Genomic DNA, 24,476 nt, shown 5'->3' with positions numbered 1-24,476 from the left:
AGCTACTGTGAAAAAAACAGCATGGTACTGGCAAAGAAACAGACCTGAAGATAAGTGGAATAGATTAGAAGATGCAGAAACAACTCCAGACATACTCAGCCACCTCATCTTTGACAAAGGAGCCAATCGCCCTCATTGGAGAAAAGATAGCCTGTTCAATAAATGGTGTTGGAAAAACTGGATTTCATTCCTGCCAAAGATTAAAACTAGACCCATACCTATCACCGTGCACTAAACTAAGATCGAAGTGGATTAAAGAGCTAAATATCAAGACAGAAACAGTGAACTTGCTGGAAGATAAGTTAGGTAGAACTCTCAATGACATTGGCTTAGGAAAAAACTTTACGAACAAAGCTTCAGTAGCATGGGAGCTAACACAAAGAATCAACAACTGGGACCTCATCTTATTAAAAAGCTTCTGCACTGCAAGAGAAACCACCAACAGAGCTAAGGGACAACATACAATATGGGAAAAAATTTTAGCAGCTGCACCTCAGACAGAAGTCTACTATCTAGAATACATAAAGAATTGAAAAAAATCAGATCCTCCAAATTCAAAGACCCAATTCAAAAATGGGCATCTGAAATGAACAGATATTTCTCAGACAAAGAAGTAAAGACAGCAAATAAATATATGAAAAAATATTCAACATCATTGGTCATTCGAGAGATGCAGATGAAAACAACACTGAGATTCCACCTCACCCCACAAAGAATGGCTGCTATCAAGAAATCAACCAATAACAAATGCTGGCAGGGGTGTGGGGAGAAAGGAACCCTTCTCCATTGTTGTTGGGAGTGCAGGCTGGTGCAACCACTGTGGAAATCCGGATGGAGATACCTCAAAGAACTAGGGCTAGAGGTCCCATTTGACCCAGCTATTCCCCTACTGGGTATCTTCCCCAAAGAATTAAAAGAATCATACCACAGTGATATATGTGCACCTATGTTTATAGCGTCACAGTTTGTAATAGCTAAGGTTTGGAAACAGCCCAAGTGCCCATCAACTGGAAACTGGATAAAGAAGATGTGGTTTTTTAATAAAATGGAGTACTACTCAGCCATAAAGAATGAGAAACTAGTCATTTATAGCTAAATGCATGCATATTGAGGCCATACTCTTAAGTGAAATAAATAGGACAAACATGTGTAAATACTGAATAGTATCTCTAGTGTGAGAAACTGAAAGTGTAAATAAGGATGAAAATGATTAAAACGAATAATCGATAATTTGAAATAGGAAAAGGTCCAAAGGTGGAGGGGTGGTGGGAGGGGAAAGGGAAGAAGGGAAAGGAAAAATTATGAGAATGAAAAAATAATGGAAACAAAGTCTATGTAAATAGAGAAGGGTGGTGAAGGGTGCGTAGGTAATGGGGGAAAAATAAGAACTAAGATACATCATGTTCAGGTACAAACACTCAATGATAAATGTAAATGTATTGTATACCTAAAATGTACCAATTAATATATAAATTAAAAAAAGAGAGAATTACAGGCCAATCTCCTTAATGAACATAGATGCAAAAATCCTAAATGAGATACTGGCAAACAGAATGCAGCAAAGCATCAAGAACATTATACATTATGACCAAGTAGAATTCATCCTGAGGTGCAGGGATGGTTCAACATACACAAATCAATAATTGTAATACACTATATTAACAGAGCCAAGTACAAAAACCACATGATCATCTCAATAGATGTAGAAAAGTACAACGAAGTACAACATTCACTCATGATAAAAGCCCTATAGCATATTGGAATAGAAGCTTTTTATCTCAGTCTGAGAAAAGGCATCCATGACAAATCAACACCCAACATCATACTAAATTATCAAAAACTGAAAGCTTTCACTCTAAAATCAGAAATGAGACAAGGATGCCCACTATCACCACTCCTGTTCAATATAGTTCTGGAAACATTAGCCAGAGCAATTAGACAAGAGAAAGGAATAAGGATAGGAAAGGAAGAAGTTAAATTATCACTATTTGGGGATGACATGATACGCTACATAGAAGACTCCAAAAACTCCACCAAAAGCTCCCAGATTTAATATCCAAATTCAGTAGTGCAGCAGAATACAAAGTCAACACTCAAAAGTCAATAGCCTTCTTGTACACAAATAACAAACTCACTGAAAGAGAAATTAGGGAAACAACACCTTTCAAAATGGTGGAAATTTTGAACCAAGAAGTTTAGAACCAAGAAAAATGGAATAGGAAAAAACCTAGGAATCATCTAACAAAGGAAATAAAAGACCTTCACATGGAAAACTACAGTACTCTGAAAAAGGAGATTGAAGAGCATATAAGAAAATGGAAAGATACCCCTAGTTCTTGGATAGGCAGAACCAATATAGCAAAAATGGTCATACTTCCAAAACTGTTACACAGATTTAATGCAATCCCAATCAAAAAACCAATAACAAACCTCACAGTACTAGAGAAAACAATCCTAAAATTCATTTGGAATCAGAAGAGACCTAGAATAGCAAAAGCAATCCTGGGCAACAAAGGCAAGACAGGGGGTGCATCACAATCCCAGACTTGAAATTGTACTACAAAGCTACTGTGATAAAAACAGCATGGTACTGGCCAAAAAACAAAACAAAAACAAACAGAACCCCCCCAAAAACAGATTAGAGGAACAGTGGAACAGAATAGAAGATGCAGAAACAAATTCAACCACACTCATTCACCTCATCTTTGACAAGGGGGCCAAACAGTTTACTGGAAGAAACATAGCCTCTTTAATAAACGATGCTGGGAAATCTGGCTTTCTACATGCTGAAGGTTACTAGACCCATATGTCTCACCATGCATTAAACTAAAATAAAAATGGATCAAAGATCTAAATATTTAAATAGAAACAGTTAATCTGCTAGAAGATAAAATAGGTAAAACTCTTGAAGACATAGGTGTAGGAGAAAACTTTATGAACAAAACACCAAACCCAGAGGAAATATTACAAAGAATCAACAACTGGGATCTCATCTTATTAAAAAGCTTTTTGTATAGCAAAAGAAACAACCAACAGAGTGAAGAGACAACTCACAATGGAAAAAAATTTTTTACCAGCTATTCCTCAGATGAAGGACTACTATCTAGAATATATAAAGAACTAAAAAAAATCAGATCCCCCAAACTTAAAGACCCAATCCAAAAATGGGCATCTGAAATGAATAGACAGTTCTCAGATGAAGAAGTACAAACAGCAAATAAATATATGAAAAAATGTTCATCATTGGTCATTTGAGAAATGCAAATTAAAACAACACTGAGATTCCATCCCATTCTGGAAAGAATGGTTCATCAAGAAATCAACCAGTAACAAACACTGGTGAGGCTGTGGAGGAAAAGGAACCCTTCTCCACTGTTGGTGGGAGTGTAAATTGGTACAACCACTATGGAAATCAGTATGGAGCTTCCTCAAAAAACTAAAACTAGAGTTTCCATTTGACCCAGCTATTCCCCTTCTGGGTATCTTCCCAAAAGAGTTAAAAGCATCATACCCCAGTGATCTGTGCAGACCCATGTTTATAGTCGCACCATTGGTAATGGCTAAGGCTTGGAAACAGCTTAGATGTCCATCAATGGATGAATGAATAAAGAAAATGTGTTTTTTGTACACAATGGAGTACTACTCTGTCCTAAGGAAAGATACACTTGAGATATTTTCAGATAAATGAATGCACCTGAGACCATAATTTTAAGTGAAATAAGTTGGACACACATGTTTAAGTATCACATTGTTTCTTTTGTATGAGAAACTGAAAGGGTAAATAAGAACCAAAATGGATGATAGATATTCGGAAATAGGAAGAAAATGTTCAAACTGGAAAGGGAACAAAGGAGGGGAGGGGAAAGGGAAGGAAAAGAGGGTAGGGGAATGGGGAAGAAAGAGGAATCAAGATATATTATGTTCAGGAACAAATTCCTTATGATGAATGTGAACATTACATATATCAAAAGTATACCAATAAAATTAATTAAAAATAATGACCACTAAGACATGGAATTTGATCCCTCCCACCAGTTATTCCTTTACTATTTTCTCACTCCCTGCTCAGACAGATTGAAAATGTTGGATACATAAAAAAAAAATATAAACTTATCTGAGGTAGGCTTTAAATACTCAGACTCTGTTAACAAGTAGAAGAAACAAAAGTTCTATTTTAGAAAAGAGTAATTATTTATAGAGATGCTTAATTAAAAATGAATTTTAAAATAAAAGGATATGACTCCCAGAAATAAAAATATTGACTCTGTCTTAGTTCAGACGACTAATGAATCACCAAGTGCATTAGTGGTTAACATATTGTGTCTAATGACACATGATAGATTAATTGTGGCTGTTCTTTGACCCCAGGTGTTACAGTTTGAATCAAGAATGTTCCCTCAAATCCTTATGCAATCATAGGTAGGGCTTTAGGAAGGCGATTGGATTGTGGAAGCACTATCTTCAGCAGTGTATTCATTCAACAACTGAATGAGGGCCAGGATTTTAGTTCAGTGGTTTCGCTGCCTGCTGCACAAGGGCAAGGACCCAAGTTTGATCCCTGGTACCAAAAAAAAAGAAAAAAACAACTGAATGAACCATTAGGAGGTGGGGTCTGGTCAGAGGAAATGGGTCTCTCAGGGGCATGACCTGTAAGGGTACATCTCCCTCCCTTGCTCCTGCCTTGGCTCTCTGCTATCTGGCTGTCATGACATGAGCAGGTTCTTCAATAGTGCAATTTCTGCCTTGGAACCTGCAAACCATGGACTGGAACCTCTGAAACTGTGAGCCAAAATAACCTCTCCTCCTTGAAGTTGTGTGTGTTGGATATTATGTCTAAGTGAGGAGAAAAGTAACTAAGACACTGGCTACCTCTGTGATATGCCCAGATGGAAGGCAAACACTTATTTCATCCACAACACACGTGTACCCCCACAGTTGTATAGAATAGACTGTTCAGGTGAAATTATAAACCCTAACCCCAAATAATTAAAAAAATCAAGGGGGGTATGGACAAAAGCTAAATGAAAATCAAACCAACACATACACATGAAAAAAGGAAACAGTTTGAATTGACTTTAGAAGCTAACTCATTATATTCATATTATGTAGATACAGTCTTTCTGCTTGAGTGCAGCTGGAAATTCTGCCTAGTGAATAAGTTCACTGCTGTAGATACACTGAATGAGTTTCTTTCCCCCACTGGCACACAAGTTTATGTTCTTAGTATTGATAATGTGTCATATGTTTGACAGTGGTTCTCAGGTTGGGGCAATTTGCTTCTCAAAGGGACAACTGACAATGTGGAACACATTTTTGAATGTCAGAAGTGGAGTGGGGTATCGTTGTCATTTGGTGGGTAAAGGTCAGGGATGCTGCAGAATAGCCTACACTACACAGGGCAGCACCTACCTGGCCCCAGATATGTAGAATGCTAAGGCCAGGAGCCCCTGTCCCAGCCTGATCTTGATAATTACTATTTCTTCAATGACTTGTGATTCGCAATACATGGACTGAACTCACAATCATCAGGACAAACTAGAGGTATTCTAATTTATCAACTCTTCCTTTCAGCATCTTTACTAGACTACAAAGTTTTAGTGGTTAAAAACTTTATCTCTTTGTTGAACACAGTGTCCTGGAGAACACACCTTGTGAGAGATTCACCTCACTCTAGATGTAGGTTGTCTTTTAAGCAGATATTTTCAAATCTAGTCCTCATAATGGAACCACCAATACTTTCTGCTATTTGTCTGCATAAAATCCATTTCAATATCATAGTAATTTTCTGAGTTCAGATGGATGCTCTCAAATTACTGATGTCTCTACTTTTGGCCCACCCAAATGGCAGACATGGGTTACGACTACATCTGTGCAAGCATTGCCAATAGCATCAGTGGAGATGCAATCTGGGTAAGGAGATGTCTGTCCTTAAAGGGAAGAGTAGCTGTTACCTGCACAGATGACACTGGCGTCTTCTCCGGCACCACAGTTATGCCGTCGCCAGCCGGCATGGGGACACTGTCCCAGAAAACTCTCTGTCCCGGTACAGTCCACATCATCCAGAAGAAACTCGCCTTTGCCTTCGCCAAACTGTGCCTCAGTGGGAGCTGCGAGGGCACGCCCACAGCTCAGCTGCCGGCACAGCACATCGGCTTCATGCATGTCCCACTGGTCATCACAAACTCTGCCCCACTGGCCGTGGTAGAAAACTTCCACTCGCCCAGAGCATCTGCCTGACCCATTCACGAGCTGTATTTGTGGCCAGTCTTTTGAAGATACAAAAATATTGCATGTTAGGAGAAGAAACATATTCTGCATCAATCCATGCTTAACTATGCCTCAACCATTTATTGCACATATGTTGGGCCATGTAGATAGCACTGTGGTCCTTGTGGTCAATGATGTCCTTCCTGTCACAGATATTAGAGTCTAGCTTGAGAGTCTGGAGGAGGTAGTCAGGTTAATCTAAAACTAAGTGGAGATTTGTAACTCTATCAAGTGCCAGGAAGAAAGGAGGATGTTCATAACGTTTTGAGGGTACATAATGGGGCATGAGAGTTGGAGCTGTCTTTCTTAAACAATGAAAATGGACTCAAAGCTTGGAAAAGAGTAAGAATGAGTTTAATGAACAAAGAGGAGTGGGGGAAAGGACATACCCTTCCTCAGTGCATCAAACCAAACCCCACAGTTTCAGGAGTGAAGTGAATGGATAAGGAGCCTTAGGTGAAATCATCCTGTATGGTAGTGTTTGCATGGTTGTAAATATACCACCAGTAAAAAGCATGTAACCCACCAAGCCACATCACACAAGGAGTTAAAAAATTTTGACTCACCACCAGGAAACGGTGTTAAAATTTTAGCATCTAAGAACAAAGAGAAATATGTAAGGTATCACTGCAGAGCAAAATTGTCTGCCCAAGTTTACTGGACAAGTATCAGTATGTGTATATTGGAAGAGATGCTAAGCTAACAGCATGCTTGAGGGTATACACTCAGTAGGTTCTGGGTAGTAGAAATTGAGGAATTGATTATGTGTTCAGGTGCTTAGTCATTTAGTACAGATTGCTCTTTTAAACTGGATTATTTATGCGAATATTCCTTCAAAAAGGCAAAAGAGTCAAGTGCTTAGAGAAGTGTACTCCTGTGGCACTCACAAGGGGATGCCAAGGAAGGAGAACTTTGGAGGACTCAGGTTAATAAGGGAGGACATGCTTTTTTCCAAAATCTCTAAATTTGCTAAATGGCGATAGAAAGGGACATAATATCCCAGGGCTATGCTTACTGTCTTTTCAGCCTCAGATGTATTATTCAGGTGTCTGAAGTTAAAATTTTCTTTAGTCCAATTTGAGTGCAATTACATCCCTTGGTGATAATTTACTGCACTATATTCATATCCTCATCTCATTTTCTAAAATGCATTTGAGCCAAAAGAACAAAAGTTTGGGGAGAAAATATCTCCATCATAATTAATGGCGGGGTAGCTTCATTTTGTTTTTCTGTCTTTTAAATTAAATTCATTGTTTAAATTTTTTGAGTCCTTTTAATTAAATTCATTGTTTGTCTTCTGCCCCTCCCCCACCTCCTGGTTTGTACCTGGGAAGCACAGTTAAGCATACTGAGAGCATTTTGGGGTGTTCTGTTAAAGGCATATGGAAGTGTGACTCTTACCAAAATCGCCCAGGGATTCATGTTCATATTCTATGAGAAAGAAAAAGAAAGTGGGCTATAACTTGAGCCTGTTAGAGATGACAAAAATTCTTCAATGCCCTGCACTTGCTGAAGTGTCTGCTGTTGAAACACTGCTATGATTCTGAGAAACTTCAGCCTAGTATTAGTCTTATATAGGGTTATTTCAAAAAGGCTGGACATTGGAAGGAAAGTTTTTTTGACTATATTCAATATTTGTTGAAACACAAACATATCACTCTGACCTCCATGCTCAGGAATAGTCCAAGACCTTCAACTAGGGCTGGTTTTCTAAGATCCTCACCTGAGTTTCGGGCTAGGGACACCCAATGCTATATTTAGGTTGAATCTTCCTAAGAGGGTAATGCTACCTGATGTTGGGTATTTCAGACATTGTCTTCATAGTAAAATAAATATGGTTTTATTATAACTTGGAAGGAACACTCCCAGTTACTTTTAAAGATATAGGATTTTGAAAGGAGTCTCTATCTAGGGCGTGTGCTCTTTGGGGTATTTGTTTTAGAAATATCAGAACCGACTAATCCATTGCCATCCCTCACTTACAGAGTCCATTACTCATTTTAACAATTAGCATTCACTGAATTTCTGCCAACATCAAGAGAAGGAGAGAAGTTAAGGAAATGCAATGAGGGAAGTGTGAGTTTTGGTTATGTGGGAAGGTGTTCTATAGGCTCCAGTTTAAACAAATCAGGGCATCTCAGCACAAGAATTTTCTGCATCTGTGGAGCTTGCCAGGGCACAGGGTATGTGGATGTGTTGGAGGGGGAGTTCAGTTAGGTAGAAGTGTGAAGCTATTAGCAGAGCATCATAGATAGCTCTGAATATTTGCAAATTTTGTTAAGGCTCAGGGCAATTTTTCTAGAGTATAGGGGAAGTAGAGCACTGGATATGGAGTCAACAGGCTTAAATATTTGCTGTGTGACTTTGGTCACAGCACTTAACCTTAACCTGGACTTAACCTTATCCTTAAAGCTGTTTAGTTATTTGCAAAGCAGAGATCATAAAACAAGTCCATCTGAGTTGTCCTAAGGATGGAATGAGACTATGGATGGGAGATGGTTAGAAAACTGCAAGTGCTGTGTGACCAGATGGAATTCATACTTTGAGGCTGTCTCTTAGGCAAAATCATTTAGAGATTTGATACACCTAGCCTTAAAATACATGGCATCCTATGATTCCAGTAACAATTCCATTAATATGTCAAAATAGTATATTTGTAAGAAATTAGGTTATTCCTTTAAAAATGACGGGGTAATTTTAATCAAGTTTAATCAATGGATAGTCAGAGGAAATTACTGGGGGGGGGAACTGGACCCAGGCAAACACTTGGGGAAGGAGCTATAGACAAATTTGTTTTCATAATTAAAGCAATTATCAATTATTAATTAATAAGTACTTATTAAGGCAAATATATCCAACTGCACGTGCTTGATTCTAAAGACATTCTTTTTTTGTTGAGTGTGATACTGGGAATTGAACTCAGGGCCTTCACACTAAGCTATATCCCTTGCCCGTTTTATAATTTCGTATTTTGAGACAGGATCTCACTAAGTCACTTTGTAGCCCAGGCTGGGATTGAATTTGCAATCCTTCAAGCAGAGTTTCTTAACCTGAGCACTATTAACATTCGTGGTGGTAGGGAGCTGTATGGCCTATTATAGGTTGTTTAGCTGCGTCCCTGGCCTCCACCCATAGATGCTAGTAGCTCTCCTATCCTCAGTTGTGACAATCAAAAATATCTCCGCACATGGCCAAATGATTCCTGGGGAGGAAAGTCACCTCTAGTTGAGAATGATCACACAAAAATATACTTGAAACGTGCTTTTAAATACCCTGAAGTAAGATTTAGTTTTAAGATAGTTTGTTAACTGGACTCTTCTCAGGCCCTGTCTCCCTCCCAGGGTGGTTGGCCCAAGGCATGCTGCCTAAGAGAGTGCCCACCTAGTCTGTCTGGAGCACCCAGATGAGATAAAGGACCTGCTTGTCCTGCCCAGGCTAAGGACTCACAGGAAGGACTGTGGGAATTGTTTGGCAGTTTCAACCCTAAGGCAAGACCCAGAGGTCCAGGAGGTTGGAGAGCTGGGATTGCCTCTCCCCTCCAAAATGGTGAGAGGCCTTGGGAGTGGGAGTTTCTTGGACCAGAGTGCTGCTCCCAAGGCTTACACTGGGAAAGGTCCCAGCCAGGACAGGGCTCATCTCATAGCCCTGCAGTCACCAAGCTGGATCTGCTGCATTGTGGTGGAAGTTGGCACGTGGAAGGGGCTGTGGCTCAATCCCACAGGACAGAGATATTTTGCTCACTACTAGATTTCAAATCCTCCCACAATAAATACTTGTTGAGTGCTTAGGTATTGGCTACTGGATGATGTTTCAGGTCCAGCTTCCTACAGTGTTGAACTTAGAGTCACAAGCAGAACATGAGGGAGAAGTGCCTCCAACCCAACCAGAGTCAGCAGCTGAGGAGGAAGGAGGGACCCTTCCTTCTCCTCTTTCTCTTGATTCTATATCTTGTGTCCCAATCCAAGGTCAGTTTATTAGTGGCACAGCTGCCCTATCTCTAGAAGACTTATTTCCTCAAAAAGCAGAAGGATCAGGCAGAGCATCATTGACAATTTGCTTTTCAGGCTATGGAATTATAAGTTAATGATCAGAATTAGCAATAATCATCTTCACAGCAGCACTATGATCATTGTTTTGATGATGATCCCATTTAGTTAGAAAAGCTACATGACATGCGAAAAGCCATGGTAGGCACAACAGAAAAGCCATGGTAGGCACAGGGAAAGCAGTTGGAGACACAGAGATGCCCATGGGGATGAGCTTCACTACAAGCCCACAAGGCCTGAGATCAGAAAGGCCCTGCCCTTTCTTTAATGCCATGTAGTTGCTGTCCTGAAATTCTTTATAACTCTTGAAAAAGAAGACCCATGTTTTCATTTTGCACTGGGGCCTACAAATTGTGTGGCCCATCCTGTGCCTGGATGGAGTCTTTTCATTTCAAACCTAACATTCTTTTAATGTGGTTACTGTTGGCTTCTCAAGTGACCCAAAAGGACTGGAGTTCATGTGGGGGATCTAGCTGCTTCCTGTACACCTTGGGGGAGAGGTTTGATGTGAGTGTCCTCCTTGGGAAGGTGGCAGAGGCCCCAAGCAGACGGGTTTTCTGTACGCATCAAATGATCCATTGGAAAGACATTTTTGAACACTGGGGAGAAAGGTGGAGACTCAAGCAGTGATTGGACAAAGGGAAAAATCAACTCTCAGAAAAGATGGAAAGCAGTTTACCGGAGCAGATGACACCAGTGTCTTCCCCGTGCCCACAGTTGTGAGTGAGCCAGCCAGCGTGGGGGCACAGTTCCAAGGAGGCCTCAGTCCCAGAACATTGCACATCATCCAGAAGGATGGGGCCAGAGCCCTGGCCAAAGTAGGCCTCTCCAGGGGCGGAGATGGCCATCCCGCAGCCCAGCTGCTGGCACACCACCTGCGCGTCCTTCTTGTCCCATAGGTCGTCACATACTGTGCCCCACATGCCTTCAAAATACACCTCGACTCGGCCAGAACACCTTCCAGAACCTTCCATGAGCTGAACAGCAAGCCAGTCTTCGGGGGGAAAGGCAGCCCCACCCCCACCTGAGGGTCAGTGAATAGATCATCTTCCCCGCCCAATTCCCATCACCATGGGTACCATCTGTGTTCCCAGCACTAGACTAAGGCCTTGACAACCAGCATCTGCTTAAGGCCCATATCTACCTTATAGCACATCATTGTCTCCATTTTACCAGGGAGGAAATGGAATACCAGTGCCTCAGCTTCCTAGATGTCACACACTATTAACGAAGGGCAGAAGGGGACCCTGACAGATCTCCACAGGGTCCACCTGCTTGGGGTGAAGATATCTACAGGCCAATTTAGGTCACCTTGTGATGAGACATGACAGGTTATTCTTTGTACTTTTCAGAAGCACTTCATTCTGTATCCTCCCACCTATTCTGGCAAGAGTATCTACATCTAAGAAGATAGGAGCTTTCCTGCCCTGGGACCCTAGATATTTAGCCTTAGAACTATCTCCTGGATTCGTGGATAGTTACTGTGTCACTGTCAGTATTGATCTGGGTGCTGGAGAAATGCAAGTGTCCAACAAGTGCATGTACTCAACATCATTCCCTACAACTCTGCTGCCTTCTCCTGTCTCCTTGCACCCACATTTCACCTTTCCAGGGCCTTTGCTGGTCATTGTCCCAACAATCCCAGAGACAGCAAGGCTTACACAGTGCACACATAGCAGGGTGCAGTGCCTGAAGTGGGGCTTGAGTGTGTGGCGCCCTTCACTGAGTATGCTTTCAGCTTGGCTATTCTGGGTGGGTCACTTAAGACATTTTCCTCATCTGTGGGTGCAGAGGGCACCTACATGAAAAGAATTCATGAGGCAAATTCGGGCAAAGTGCCTAGCACAGAGGGAGCACTTTGGAGCTGGAAATTTTTATTATCTCCATTTTGTGGATCAATAATTAGAGAAAGAAACAATAGTTACAAATTGCCAAAGCTCACTGCTGAGGGAGAGCCACGGCAAGTTGAGTCCCTGCCATCTATTCTCCTCCCAGTGGCCCCTAGGCAGTGCTTTCAAATGTAGCCCTCACGCAACTCCTGTCATTCGCATCTTGGGGAAACTTCCTAAATTTGCAGAATCCAGGAATGTAGCCATGTCTGGGGATGGGGCCCAGGATTTTACATGCTCAACAAGCTCTTGGGGTGATCACCATGTACCCCAACATTTAAGAACACCTGAAATAGAGACATTTAAATCAATCTTTGATGTATGCAAAAATAAAGAGAGACACAGATCTGATGGCATCCCTCTTAAGTGGAAATAAATCTGGGTCATCTTTATTTCCACAGTAAGTGACTCTCCCTACTGAGTGGGGACCATCTGTCCCAAGGGCTTTCCTATCCTTCACCCTGAAAGTTCACCCACCCCAACCCCTCCCCCACAGGCAAGGGGTCCATCTGGCTGGTACTCACTGTCTTGCTGTTCCACAGGTGTGTGTTGGATGAGGCTTCTCTTCTGGTGTCCCTTCCCCAGCCTTCCTCCCGACCTCCTACTGTCCCTCCTGTAGCAAACTGAGATGCATCAATCACATTAGAACTGAGTGGGGACCCTGAGTGTGGCCAGGCCACCAAAGCAGCTTCTGGGGTCCAATTCCAAACCCACCAATTCTCAAGCTCTGCAGAATGCAGCCTGGGAATTTAACTTTCAATAATCCACAGAATCCCATAGTGCAGACAAGTGTGGAAACCCATGTTCTGGGATAACTTTTCCTTAAGTTCTCACCTTGGGGTACGCTGGATCTTGCCGTTCTCCCTTTTAATCAGGTATGTGTTTGTACCAGTTATTCCAACTTTTGTCAGGCAGTATATTTTATTACACAAGTTCAGCTATCTGTAGTTAATCTTGAAATATTTTCTTTAGGTATGTTGTAGTTTACATATAAGTTCAACTATGCTTTTTTAGTTACTTTGGCATTTTCTAATATCTCCTGGGTTTGTCTTTTAACAATGTTTCCCATTTTGTTTTTAATCTTTATTTTTCTATTTTTATTGTTTTCTTTGGAGATGTTATTTAATTTAGATTTGTTAATTAAACTTAGATTTTTAAATTTTCTCTTCTAAAAGTAGCTTTGGTAAGAGTAGCTATATTTGGCTTCTGTTCACAGCAGTCCTTTTTTGTTTGCTTGTTTCCTGATTCCCAATTCTTTCTGGCTAGGTACAACACTTTCATCTAATATTGTCATTCCTTAAATATAAGTCATATCCTCCAAAGCAGTCCCTTTGATGGATTTTGTACCATGAGTCTATCTGCCCTTCAGTCGTTATGAGGTGACTCCCTGCTCAGAAGATAATCAATGACATCAGCTCTTGATGCCATCAAGTCCAGATAGATTTGCAACTGCTCATTTGGTCCTGAAGTGCCCATTGGGGAGCATCTGCTAGGCCTTGTTACCGGATACTGCCCTGGGATACATTAAAGGCATCTGAGCTTGGCTCCTTATGTCCATTCCCTATACTGAGAACCAGAGTGGTGAGCAGCTGTCACAGAAGAGAGGAAGGGAGACCTCTGGATGTCAGTGAAGTTGGTGCTCATAAACTTCATTCAGTGTCTACCATGTGCCCATTAGGAGTCCAACTCTTTCCTAACTTACCTGCCTTACTGACTTAAAAATAACTATAATAGTTTCCATTCTCATTTAACAAATTAAGAATTTGGAGCACAAAGAAGCCAAGTAACTTTCCAACCTCATATGTAATAAGAGACAATGCTGAGATTTGATTCTAGAGCCTGGGCATTGAACCACTTAATCATCTGACTTCTCCAGCACACTTTATTCTCACAGTTCCCCCTCTATAGCCTCTTGACTTCAACCCTTCTTTTCCTTCCACATCTCTTATATCCCACCAGCATGTCAGTCAATTCTTCCATTTACAATGTTACTTTTACCTGTTTCTTAGCATAAACAATATTACATACTTATGTTTGCATAGACCTCTACGTTTTTCAAAGCATTTCCATAACCATCATCTCAATAGGTTATCAGAGAAACCCTCTGGTGTGGGCTGGCCAAGCCCAGCAAGGTGACTGGGGTTGCAGATGTTCATTTGGAAGGGAGAAGAGGAGGAAGAGAAGGAGGAAGAGGAGGAGGAAGAGGAGGAGGAGGAGAAAGAGGAGGAGAAGGAGGAAGGGAAGAGAAGTTTTTAGCTTGAATTTTAAAATCTTCCACAATCAAAACACTGCTACTTTTTCATTTCCTCTATTAATGGAAAATTATTCCCCTCCTTTGGAAAAGAGCTTCATGCTGCCCACCTATATGGCTTATCTTGAGATATTAGAATTCTCCAGAATGTCAGAACCCTTCTTGTGAGCATGGGATCCTATCCATTCAGACATGAGCAATCCCAAATCAGAAACAGTGGAAAAAGTGCTTCCTGATTCCTCAGTTGAAAGCCTAACTTCCTAAAACCTTGATGTCCAATTCATTCAAGTTTAATAAACCTACCAGTTTCCACATTCTGGGATCCAGTGCCAAATGGTAGCGTCTCAATAACTTATGGCTTCCCACTGAGTTGTACTCATGTCTTTCCTTCTTAACCAACCTGGAAGAACCTGGGTAGAATGGGCCATCCTCCCAGCAGTGTCTGGAATGTACCACACTCTAACAAAATGACTAGCAAACTGGGTAGGCCTTGAAGAAAGGGTTGGTTACATTCAGAGGAAGTAAATAAACAGGACTGAGCCCTTTTCTATATGGCCAGTAAGCCAACCACGTGCACTAGAACTAGGCTCTGTCAGAGGAAGAGCAGGCATAAGAATCAATAAAAAAGGAGAGATTGATTTACCTTCAGGTAAATCACCTTTGAATATTAGGAAGAGAAGTCTGGATATTTCAGTGGCTTTGAGTTCTTTCTCACAGAGGATATATAACAGCACAGCGAAGGATAGCATGAGAAGAGTGAGAGACAAAGTCAGAGAGAAAATTGTAATGCAGGTAACTCCTAAACAAGCCAGGTGGTGTCACAGGCATAGGCTGAGAAGGCAGCTCCAGGTGTAAGAACTAGGGAAAATAAATTATAAGGTGATGTTTCTCAGAGTTTGTCCCTTATCTGCCTCTGTCAGTATTACCTGAGAAACTGATTAAAACAGATTCCCAGGGCTTACCTCAGACCATCTGGTCTATGAGGGTACGGTCCTTGTTTGGAACCAGTCCCCAGGTAATTGTTATGCACACTGCACTCTGTGATGTGGTTACCATGGAATCCAAAAAGTGGGAAAGAGAAAGTAGTAATCAGTGGCAAGATTTTGAGGCAAATATGCATTGAGAGAATAACAACCAGCTCTATTCCAATAAAGACTAAGAAAATAATTCTACAATGAGGTACTTATATAGTTGATGTTCCCCTCCAAAATTTCTTCACTTTGTACTTTCAAAGGAAAGAAAGGGAGAAATCTGACATTAATTGAGCACTTAAATTCATTCATTTAGCTAGTGTCATGAGTGCCTAGTATGCATCAAGGACTATTTTAGGTTCGTGTAATTAGTGGGCAAACCATATACAGACCCCTCCCCTTGTGGGGCTTACATTCTAGAGGAGAGAGACAATCAGCACATAAAACTGGAAATATAAGCAAATTGTGTAGTATTTTAAAAACTGATAAATGCTAAGAAAATAAAAGAGGGTGTTCAAGGATGATTACATTAAACCTGTTTAAGAAAGTATAATTTGAGCAAACCTTGAAGGAGGTGAAAAAGTTAGACCTGGTGGTATTTGGGGAAGACTATCCCAGGGAGCTAGTACACCCAGAAAAAGACTCCCAGGCCTGCCAGCTTATTGCCAGAAGATACAGAAGGGTGGGCAGCTTGAGCAGAGAAGCAAGGAAAGAAACACAAATTGATGAGGATGCCACCAGATCTTAAAGGATCTTTGACACTTGCTTGGAGACAAGGAACCATCCAGGGTAGGGTAGTGTGGGTGATACAATGTGGCTGGATTCAGGTAACAAGATGTCTTAATGGATAGGATGTGGGATACCAGAGAAAACATAGAGAGAAAGACAACTGGAAGATTTTTGTCCTGAGTGGGAGGATGAATGGAGCTATCATCATCGTCTAGGACATGCTGGGCACTGAATTCCTGTCTCTTTTCTAGACCCTGTTCTATTAGGTTGGAGCATCTGCACAATTTAAATCCTACAGACACATAGCCTCAGAAGGAGATATTAAATTGATATGCCATTAGGCGAGAGCACAAATCACTTGTGTATGTGAAGGAAAGAGATATTAGTGTTTCAACTATCAATGTGCCCTTCATATTTAATCGAACTCCATTTGAGAAGAAAGTGGAGGAGAACTTGCCCCGGAGTGACGGCAGTAAGTGAATGAGCTGTTGAAAGGCAGTGACAGGGGCTGGGGATTTAGCTGAGTGGTTCCGCCACCTGCCCCGCAAAGGCAAGGACCTGAGTTCGATCCCCAGTGCCAGGGAAAAAAAAAAAGAAAAGAAAGGCACTGACGGCCCTAATATGGGAACTCCTCCTGGAGTTGAGACGAGCCCGCCACATTCCTTCACGTGCACATTTCTGTGTGCTCTTTCTAAATGTCATTTTAACCTCCAGTGAACATGAAGAGAAAATTCAATGCAACCAATATGACCAAGGTTCACCTCTATAGTTCATAGAATGCCTCTACTGTTGGGCTGCTTCTGTCCCGGTCTCAGTATATCATTTGTTCCTCTTGGGGCTCTTGTTTTACAGACTAGGGATGCAATTGAATCCAAAGAATATTTACTGCACATTTATTATTGCTAGTATGTGCACGTATAGGATCCAAAGATGAGAAAGATATCCTTTCTGCTTGTCAGGTATTCAAGCCTAGGCCTGGTAACTAACACTGCCGTGTTCTGTCGTAGATGCTATAGTAAGGATGTGTAGAAGAAACAGAAGGCAAGGAGAAAGGCTTTCCATGACAGATGGCTCTCATGCTGAATCTTAAGTGTAAGGAAAGACTATGCTTGGCTAACGGGAAGGATGGATTTCTTCCAGAACCTGCTCCAGGGTAGAAGTACTGAAGTGTGAAGCCACAAGCCACATTCCAGAAATGATATGCAATGAGGCAAGACTGGGTTGCAGGTAGAATACCAGGGAGTTCACAGAACAGTGATCATGGGTGGTCAACAGGGTCAGAGCATGATGGGCATATGCATCTGCACAGAGTCCCCCGTGAACAAAGAGAGCCATACAGGGCTGGGCTGCAGTTTATAAGGGCAACACTCATGAAGATTGGAGGATGGACTGAGTGGGGGTGGACTAGAGATAGAAAAGGCAGTCATGAGGGTGTTGGAACTGCCCGAGCAGGATGTCTCAAGGAGGTAAATTAGGCAGAGGCAGTGGAGACAGAGAAGAGGATGCGAAGCCACATTTCAGAGGGGGACCCTGTGCAATCTTTGTTGAGCATGGAGGACCCCATGAGGGCCACAGTAACTTGGCTGAGCGCCTGCTTTGCTGCTTCCACTGAATCACACCTGCAGACACCTTTGGATGCCAAAATTCATTCCAAGCTTGCTCTTCCTCTGCAGTAGTTTCAGGTTCAAGTGGTCAAACTGCTCAAAATATCATAGTGTGAATTATTTTAAGTGAAACGTGGATGCTGTTCCCTAACACCCAGACTTCTTTGCTAAACTTACTGCACATAGGAAAGTCCAACACCTAGGAATCAGGGGTGCCACCAACATAGACATCAGTGGCTCCCTGGGACAGTCCGTGAGTTAGGTGGCTAAAGGCCTGGGGAGAGCACCCCAGCAAGCGTCCAGGTGATTGATGCTACCAACGGAGACAATTGCAAAATGTGGTTGTTCATCTCCGTAAAGCGGACCTCACTTATCTTTTGCTCATTGCCACACATGGGGTCCTAGAAAGGGTGTTTGTGTGGGTGGTGAGATGGAAGGAGGAGAAGAAGACCACCCTGTAAGATTTCAAAGCCATAACACCAGGCATGGTGGCACACATCTGTGGTGCAAGCTACTTGGAGGCTGAGGCAGGATTGCTTGGTCTCAGTAGCTCAAGGCCAGCCTTGGCAACACAGCAAGACCCTGTCTTAAATAAAAGACAAGAAAAAACATCCCCCCAAACCATCAATTTCTTCAAATATATTTCCTAAGGATGTGGAATAGGTGAAAGGTCCATGGAAAGATGAAATATAATATTGAGATAAAACTGGGAGGTAGGTTGGGACAGGTTTTGAAGGACTTTGAATGGCAGGCCAAGGGTCTTAGACTTAATTTTGTAGGTAACAGGAAGCTGTTGGAAGTTTCTGAGGAAAGCAATAAAATAATGAGATAGCAGAGCCTTAGGATGATCAAACCCAGTGGATGAGCAGGGTTGATTCCAAGGCAGTAGGCTAGAGGTAGGAGAGGAAAAGAAAGAACAGAGCCTGAGCCCAGTGATGGCAATGGGAGAAGACTGAGGAAGGGCGTGAAAGACATTGTGGAGGTAGCAGTCAGTAATGGGTCTGGCCAGCTAATAGGAAATAAAGGACAATACAGGCTGGGAGGCATCAGTGCAAGCATCCAAAGGCCAGCGACAGGACAACAAAGGTGAGCCTGAAGGCCAGAGTGTCATAAGTGGTGGAGACCTTGATCTGGAGGGTCATACAATTTTTTTTTTGAGGGGGAGGGCTGTTTTCTGAGACAGTTCTTGCTGTGTCGTCCAGGCTGACTTGAATTGGGCAATCCTTTTGTCTCTGCCTCATGAGTACTGGGATAATAGGTGTGTGTCACCACACCTAGCTAGAGGATCATACGATTTTAACAATTGCTGAAGTCAGGAAGCAGATTAGACCCTTCAGAAGGTGCATAGACTAGAGGGCCAGATTTTAAGTGAGAAGGAAGGTGATGGGGTAGCCAGGAAGAGAAGAAGAAGGCTATGCCACAGGGCCAAGGAGGAACCAGGGTCTGGGCACCGGGACAGCTGCCCAGACCAAGGCCACTGGATTGGCAATCAAAGGCCAGTGGATATTCTCCCTCAAAAGGAGCATGTTCAGAAAGGTGTTGGAGTGAAGCCGCAGCGTGCCCAGGGTTAGAAAGTGAGGAGTGAGAATGTGGCACTGTGACACTTGGCCAGAGGCTGGCTGTGAGGAGAGGGCAGCTTCCAGAAGCGGCTGCAGCAGGGACCTGAATCCTCGTGTTTGTTCTTTGTTTTTTGTGTTTTTTTTAGGGGTTTGCTGAGGATTGAACCCAGGGCCAGACACATGCTAACTGTGTGCTCCACCACTGAGTTATAGCAGTCCTGAGTCTCTGATACAGAATATCAACATCTTCCAATCTTGAGGAGGGCACGGTATACACATAACAGGAAGCTCCTGTCTCTCCCAGGCTGCCCCAGCACCTCCTCTACAGAAAGCCAGGGTAGCCGGGGATTTAGCTAAGTGGTTTCGCCGCCTGCTGCTCAAGTGCAAGGACCCGAGTTTGATCCCCAGTACCAAAAAACCCCAGAAATCCAGGGCAGCCTAGGAAGCTGGAGAGGTATCTGTCTTGCCTATTTTGCTTGGAGCATTTGGGGAGTGTTTTGTGTATGTATATGATAAAGAGTCAGGGATGAGGGAAGATTTAAGACAGGGCTAGGAGCCAACTGATGGCTTAGTAAGGGGGGGTGGCACTGAGAGCAAGGGAGAGGGTCAGCAGGGCTTCTTTGGGGGTGAGAAAAGAGTGGGCAAAACAAGTTGGTCATGTGTGGTGAGTGTGTGTGTGTATGAATGTGTATAATGAGAATAAGCACGTGATTATGTGAATGTGAATAAATGCGTGAGAGTGTGAGTGTGTGAACAGAGGAGTATGACTGGGTGTGAGTGTGTGGCCCTCGGTGCTGTCAGCAGAGCTGGGCAGTATGGCATCTGCCAAGCATTTGCCCCCAGGTATGTGGGACTGCAGGGCAGCTGTGCACGCTCAGGAATCTCGTCTCACCCGAGTGGCAGCAGGGTTGGCAGGCAGTGGTCTGGGGAAGCAGAGGCAGGCAAAGTGTGTCGGGTGGGGCTGTGAGAGCGATGGAAGGAAGGGACTGAGTTGCACAGCACCACAGCTGAACGGATCATCACCTTCTCAGAGAGAGCCCTTCTTTCTCCAGTGGCCAGCAAGTTGCCGTTTTGCCTCACTCTTCATGTAAATGGCCCTGATATCAGCTGAGCTCTAATGATCTGCAAGTTCCCTAAACTCTTCCAGTTTCCTGTGGCCTGCAGGGACCTGCAATGGGCCCTTGTAGGGTGTTCTTGGCAGGCCCCATTGGCCCCATTGACTGAGAAGCTCTTGTGCAATCAGCCCAAGAGGCCTGATAAAGCTTACTAGATCATATCATGTCACTAATCCTGGGCTCCCGGAAGCTCGAGGGCATTCAGCCATTAACTGTAGGGTGACATACACATTTGGGGGAAAAGATGTGGTGAGAGCATAAAAATAGACAAAAAAGGTTGCAAAGAGGGCAAAGATAAAGGAGGCACCCAGGAGCCAAGGAGAAAATGTCCCCATTGATAACTGAGACTTGCCGGGGATTTAGCTCAGTGGTTCCATTGCCTGCCTCGCAAACACAAAGTCCTGAGTTCAATGCCTGGAACAAAAAAAAAAAAAAGAGAGAAAGAGATAACTGAGACTTGTGTGTCTGCAAGATCTTCTGAGTCTCCTAAATATCCTTAGATTTTCAGCAGGTCACAGGAACCAGCCTTATAACCCTCTTGTTTTTATTTTGGGAGGGTCTCATGAGCAGAGATAAGCCATGGGTGTGATATTCTTGCTCATTGTTTTTCCATTCATTTACCACAACTGGTTACATATACCCTCTTTTGTGCAGGAATCTATGCCAAGGATAATGGCATTTAGCAGAAAGCTGGCAAATTCCAAGGAAAGCAGACTAAGGCAAGGAAGAGGAGAGTTGAATATTGTAACTGGATTATCAGAGTTCCCTATTCCATGTGGGAACTGCCCTCATCTGGGCTGATTTTTTCATTGGGATTTGCTGTTTCAATGAGATAAGAGGTGGGGTTGGACCAAGGGACCCACTCTGCTGTCCCAATACATTATCATGTAGGTATCAAGGTGCAGTCTTGAGAGAATTGCTGGATTTGAGGGCAGTTTTTTCCAAGCTCCACAAAATCACTAAACTTATCCTAGACTTGGAATTCTCTCTTCATTTCCTACCCTTGCATCTATCCTAAATCCTTTGAGAACTTGATTCCAAACAGACCAAGTCACAGGCCATGTCCACTTCCCAAGAGTAACATCAGACTATGGATGAAAGGTAGAGCTCACTGAGATTCCTTCTGGACAGGGTTGGGTGTTGCTTATAACTAATCCTATAAGGACATCTCCAAAACCGACAATTGATCACTTTGAGCATCATAGAACTAACTCAGCATCATCTTCACCTCAAAGGAACAAAAGTGATGAACTTGAATTTTGAATTCTCTCAGAAATTTCCCAGAGTTCATATGCTTCAGAAAGTCCTATCACCTTTCAGGCAAACATGATGTATACTTCATAAATTCTCAGAGTACTAACCCGTGTAGTATGGATATACTGGGAGAAAAAACTTCCTTTCCCGATGTATTTTTAAGTTGAATGTATTGCATGAAAGTTACTACTGAAATATTGAAAGGAGAAAATATTTTGGTTTCTTAGGGGAATGAAGACAACATGGTATGTTGTATTCTGAATTGGAGAATCTATATTTTTCCTCTCTTCTCAGTTTAAAATATATATTTTGCAATTGATGGGATCTACAATGGCAGTTAATATTGATTATTTTCTATGTCTGAAGCACTCTTACAAGTATTTTACAAACATTATTTCACTAAATTCCCTTAATTCTATGTATCATACCCTTCTTACATGAAAGGATTTGGCATGGAGATTCAGTTGGAATCTCTTACATGGAGAAATTTAAAGCCTGTAGTTCAGAAAATACACAGTTAGGACTTCAATGAGCCAGTCCTTCCTGGCCCTAAGTTTTATATTCCCAAGTTTAAACCTCTTAGGACACAGAGATGAGAGAGAAAGTCCAGAAACAAAAAATTTAAGAAATCATCGAAACCCTTCTAAAAACCCTAGAATGAGGCTGGGGAAGTAGCTCAGTGGCAACTCGCCTGCCTTGCAAGTGCAAGGTCCTGAGTTCGATCCCCGGTACTGGAAAAAAGAAAAAGAAGAAAACCCTAGTATGTCTTGGTAAATACATTTGAATATTAAAAATAAACATACCCATACAATTACTGACAGGATAAAAAGAGTCAGTATAAACTTTACACTCAACCACTATTGTACAGCTGGTGAGTTATATATTTTTGTTAGTGGTAGTAAGAATTATATTTTAGCTATTTGTTGGTCAACAGTATTTCCAAATTTTCATTTGTCAACACAAGTCAAAAATCTGTGCGATAAAGGACTCTATATTTTTCCCCAAAGCCACAAAATAACAATTAAAAATAATTGAAATTAGATAGATATTTTAAGTTAATTTGCTTCCAAATTAATTTATAATTTCCTTAAGAGGATTAGGAATACACATTAAAATCAAGAATATAAAATTGATTAATCTGGCTTTTATAGAAAGGTACAGATTTTCAGATTAGACTGCTTCATAAATTAAGTTCAGATAATATTTTATAATGTCAAGTATTTCAAGGTAAAATATATTTTTACTGCACATTGTCTGACTCCATTTAGTAACAGCAAAGAAATCATGACTTTAGTTTAATATCCTTTGTGCTAAATATTAAAATATCAATATGTAAACCAAAGAACATTTTAAAGCACCTCACTGGATTATCCCACAGCCAAGCATTCCTTCTGTTTCCATCTCTCTCCAGATTCCTACAAATAGACCCATGTTTTACAAGAGCAATAAATTGGCTAATGCTTTGTTCACAGAAAACAGATCTTATAGAAAATATTTGACGCTTCTCTAAAATTGATCATAATGATGCACGGGCGATCAGCACAGCAGCATCTCTTTGGTGATTGGATTTCTTTAAACAGACTAAAAGCTCTCTTTTTCTGGGCTTCCCAGCTCCCCAGCTTGTAAGGGGATTTGAGCAGAAATAGCTCTGGGGCATTAGCTGCCATACCTGCCACAGGTAGAACAATGGCCTGGAAGAACAGCAGCCAGAGGAGGAGGGGGTGGCAGCCCATGGTGGGAGGAGGGCTTCCAGCTACTGGCCAGCCTGGAGTTTCAGCTTTATATGCTTTCCAGCTTGCTTGGTGGGGGCGTGCCTGGGGAACCTGATGCTCTTCTCAGGCTTGGATTAGCAGGTGATCTGAACAGGGGACAAGTCACTTGCTTTGGCATTTTGGGTATATTCACTGTGGGGGAAAGAGTGATTCTGCCTATCAGAGGGATCTCATAGAACAGTTGGAAATATACATCAGAGAGAAGAAAAGGTAACAGGGTACTGATACCTGCCTAGTAGGTGGGATCCTCCACCCCCTTGGGGGAAGGTGGTCACCAGAAACTCTAGATCCCACTGAGAGCACCGCTTCCTTTTGTATGTGGCTGTTTCCATGGAAGCTGCTGCTGAAATTCTACTCATCTTTCAATGCTCACATCCTGATTCATCTTTTCTTGAATTTTTCTCCTTACTTCCCAAGGACATATTTGTCCCATACTTGATACTTCTAATCACACTTAATATATTCTACCTGGATTGTCATCACTGCCATTTTTAGCTTTATCATTTTCCTTTATTAGCTTTCAAACTTTTTTTCCCCCCGGTAACAGGGATCGAACACAGGACCTTGCGCTTTCGAGGCAAGCAGTGGTACCACTGAGCTAAATCCCCAGCCCAGCTTTCAAACTTTTTGAGGGCAGGACTTTTCTTCAGACTTTTTATAGTCTAACTTATAATATCATTTATTTATAATGTGCTTAGCATGATGCCTTCTTCTACTTAAATATGTGTTGAATTGAACAGTGCAGTACTTACAAATATTTGACATTCAAGTTATTGCCTCCCTGACCTTTGGTTTCTATTTTGGTCAATAATTTGTACTAACAAATTATTCCATGACTTCAAGGAATTCTCTGCTCTGATCATTGTATACAGGTCATTTAATAGAGAACACACCTCCTGGAACATATATCTAGCTCCATATTCCTGTAGATGGAACAGGGAAAAAGGAGAAGAATGTTTTGTAGACTCTCGAGTTCTGAATTGTGAGAAGGAGTTGCAATAAAGCATTTTTCTTATCTG

General features: G+C 42.0%; 1 protein-coding gene across 1 annotated transcript in view; it reads right to left on the bottom strand.

Annotated features, from left to right (window-relative positions):
- LOC101715149 (scavenger receptor cysteine-rich domain-containing protein DMBT1-like) overlaps positions 1-23,418 on the bottom strand; it is a 150,988-nt gene extending 127,570 nt beyond the window's left edge. The window contains 4 exon segments of the mRNA XM_087185349.1: positions 5,952-6,266; positions 7,669-7,698; positions 10,993-11,337; positions 23,355-23,418. Of these exon segments, the coding sequence (XP_087041475.1) occupies positions 5,952-6,266; positions 7,669-7,698; positions 10,993-11,337; positions 23,355-23,418 (754 nt within the window).
- Between the last annotated feature and the right edge of the window lie 1,058 nt (positions 23,419-24,476).

Source organism: Heterocephalus glaber, unplaced genomic scaffold, assembly GCF_053883595.1.
Source record: "Heterocephalus glaber isolate CG9 unplaced genomic scaffold, H.glaber_assembly_v1.0 deba00001497, whole genome shotgun sequence".
NCBI lineage: Eukaryota > Metazoa > Chordata > Mammalia > Rodentia > Bathyergidae > Heterocephalus > Heterocephalus glaber.
Note: the sequence above shows the minus strand (reverse complement) of the source record. Positions and strands in the feature narration are given on the sequence as shown.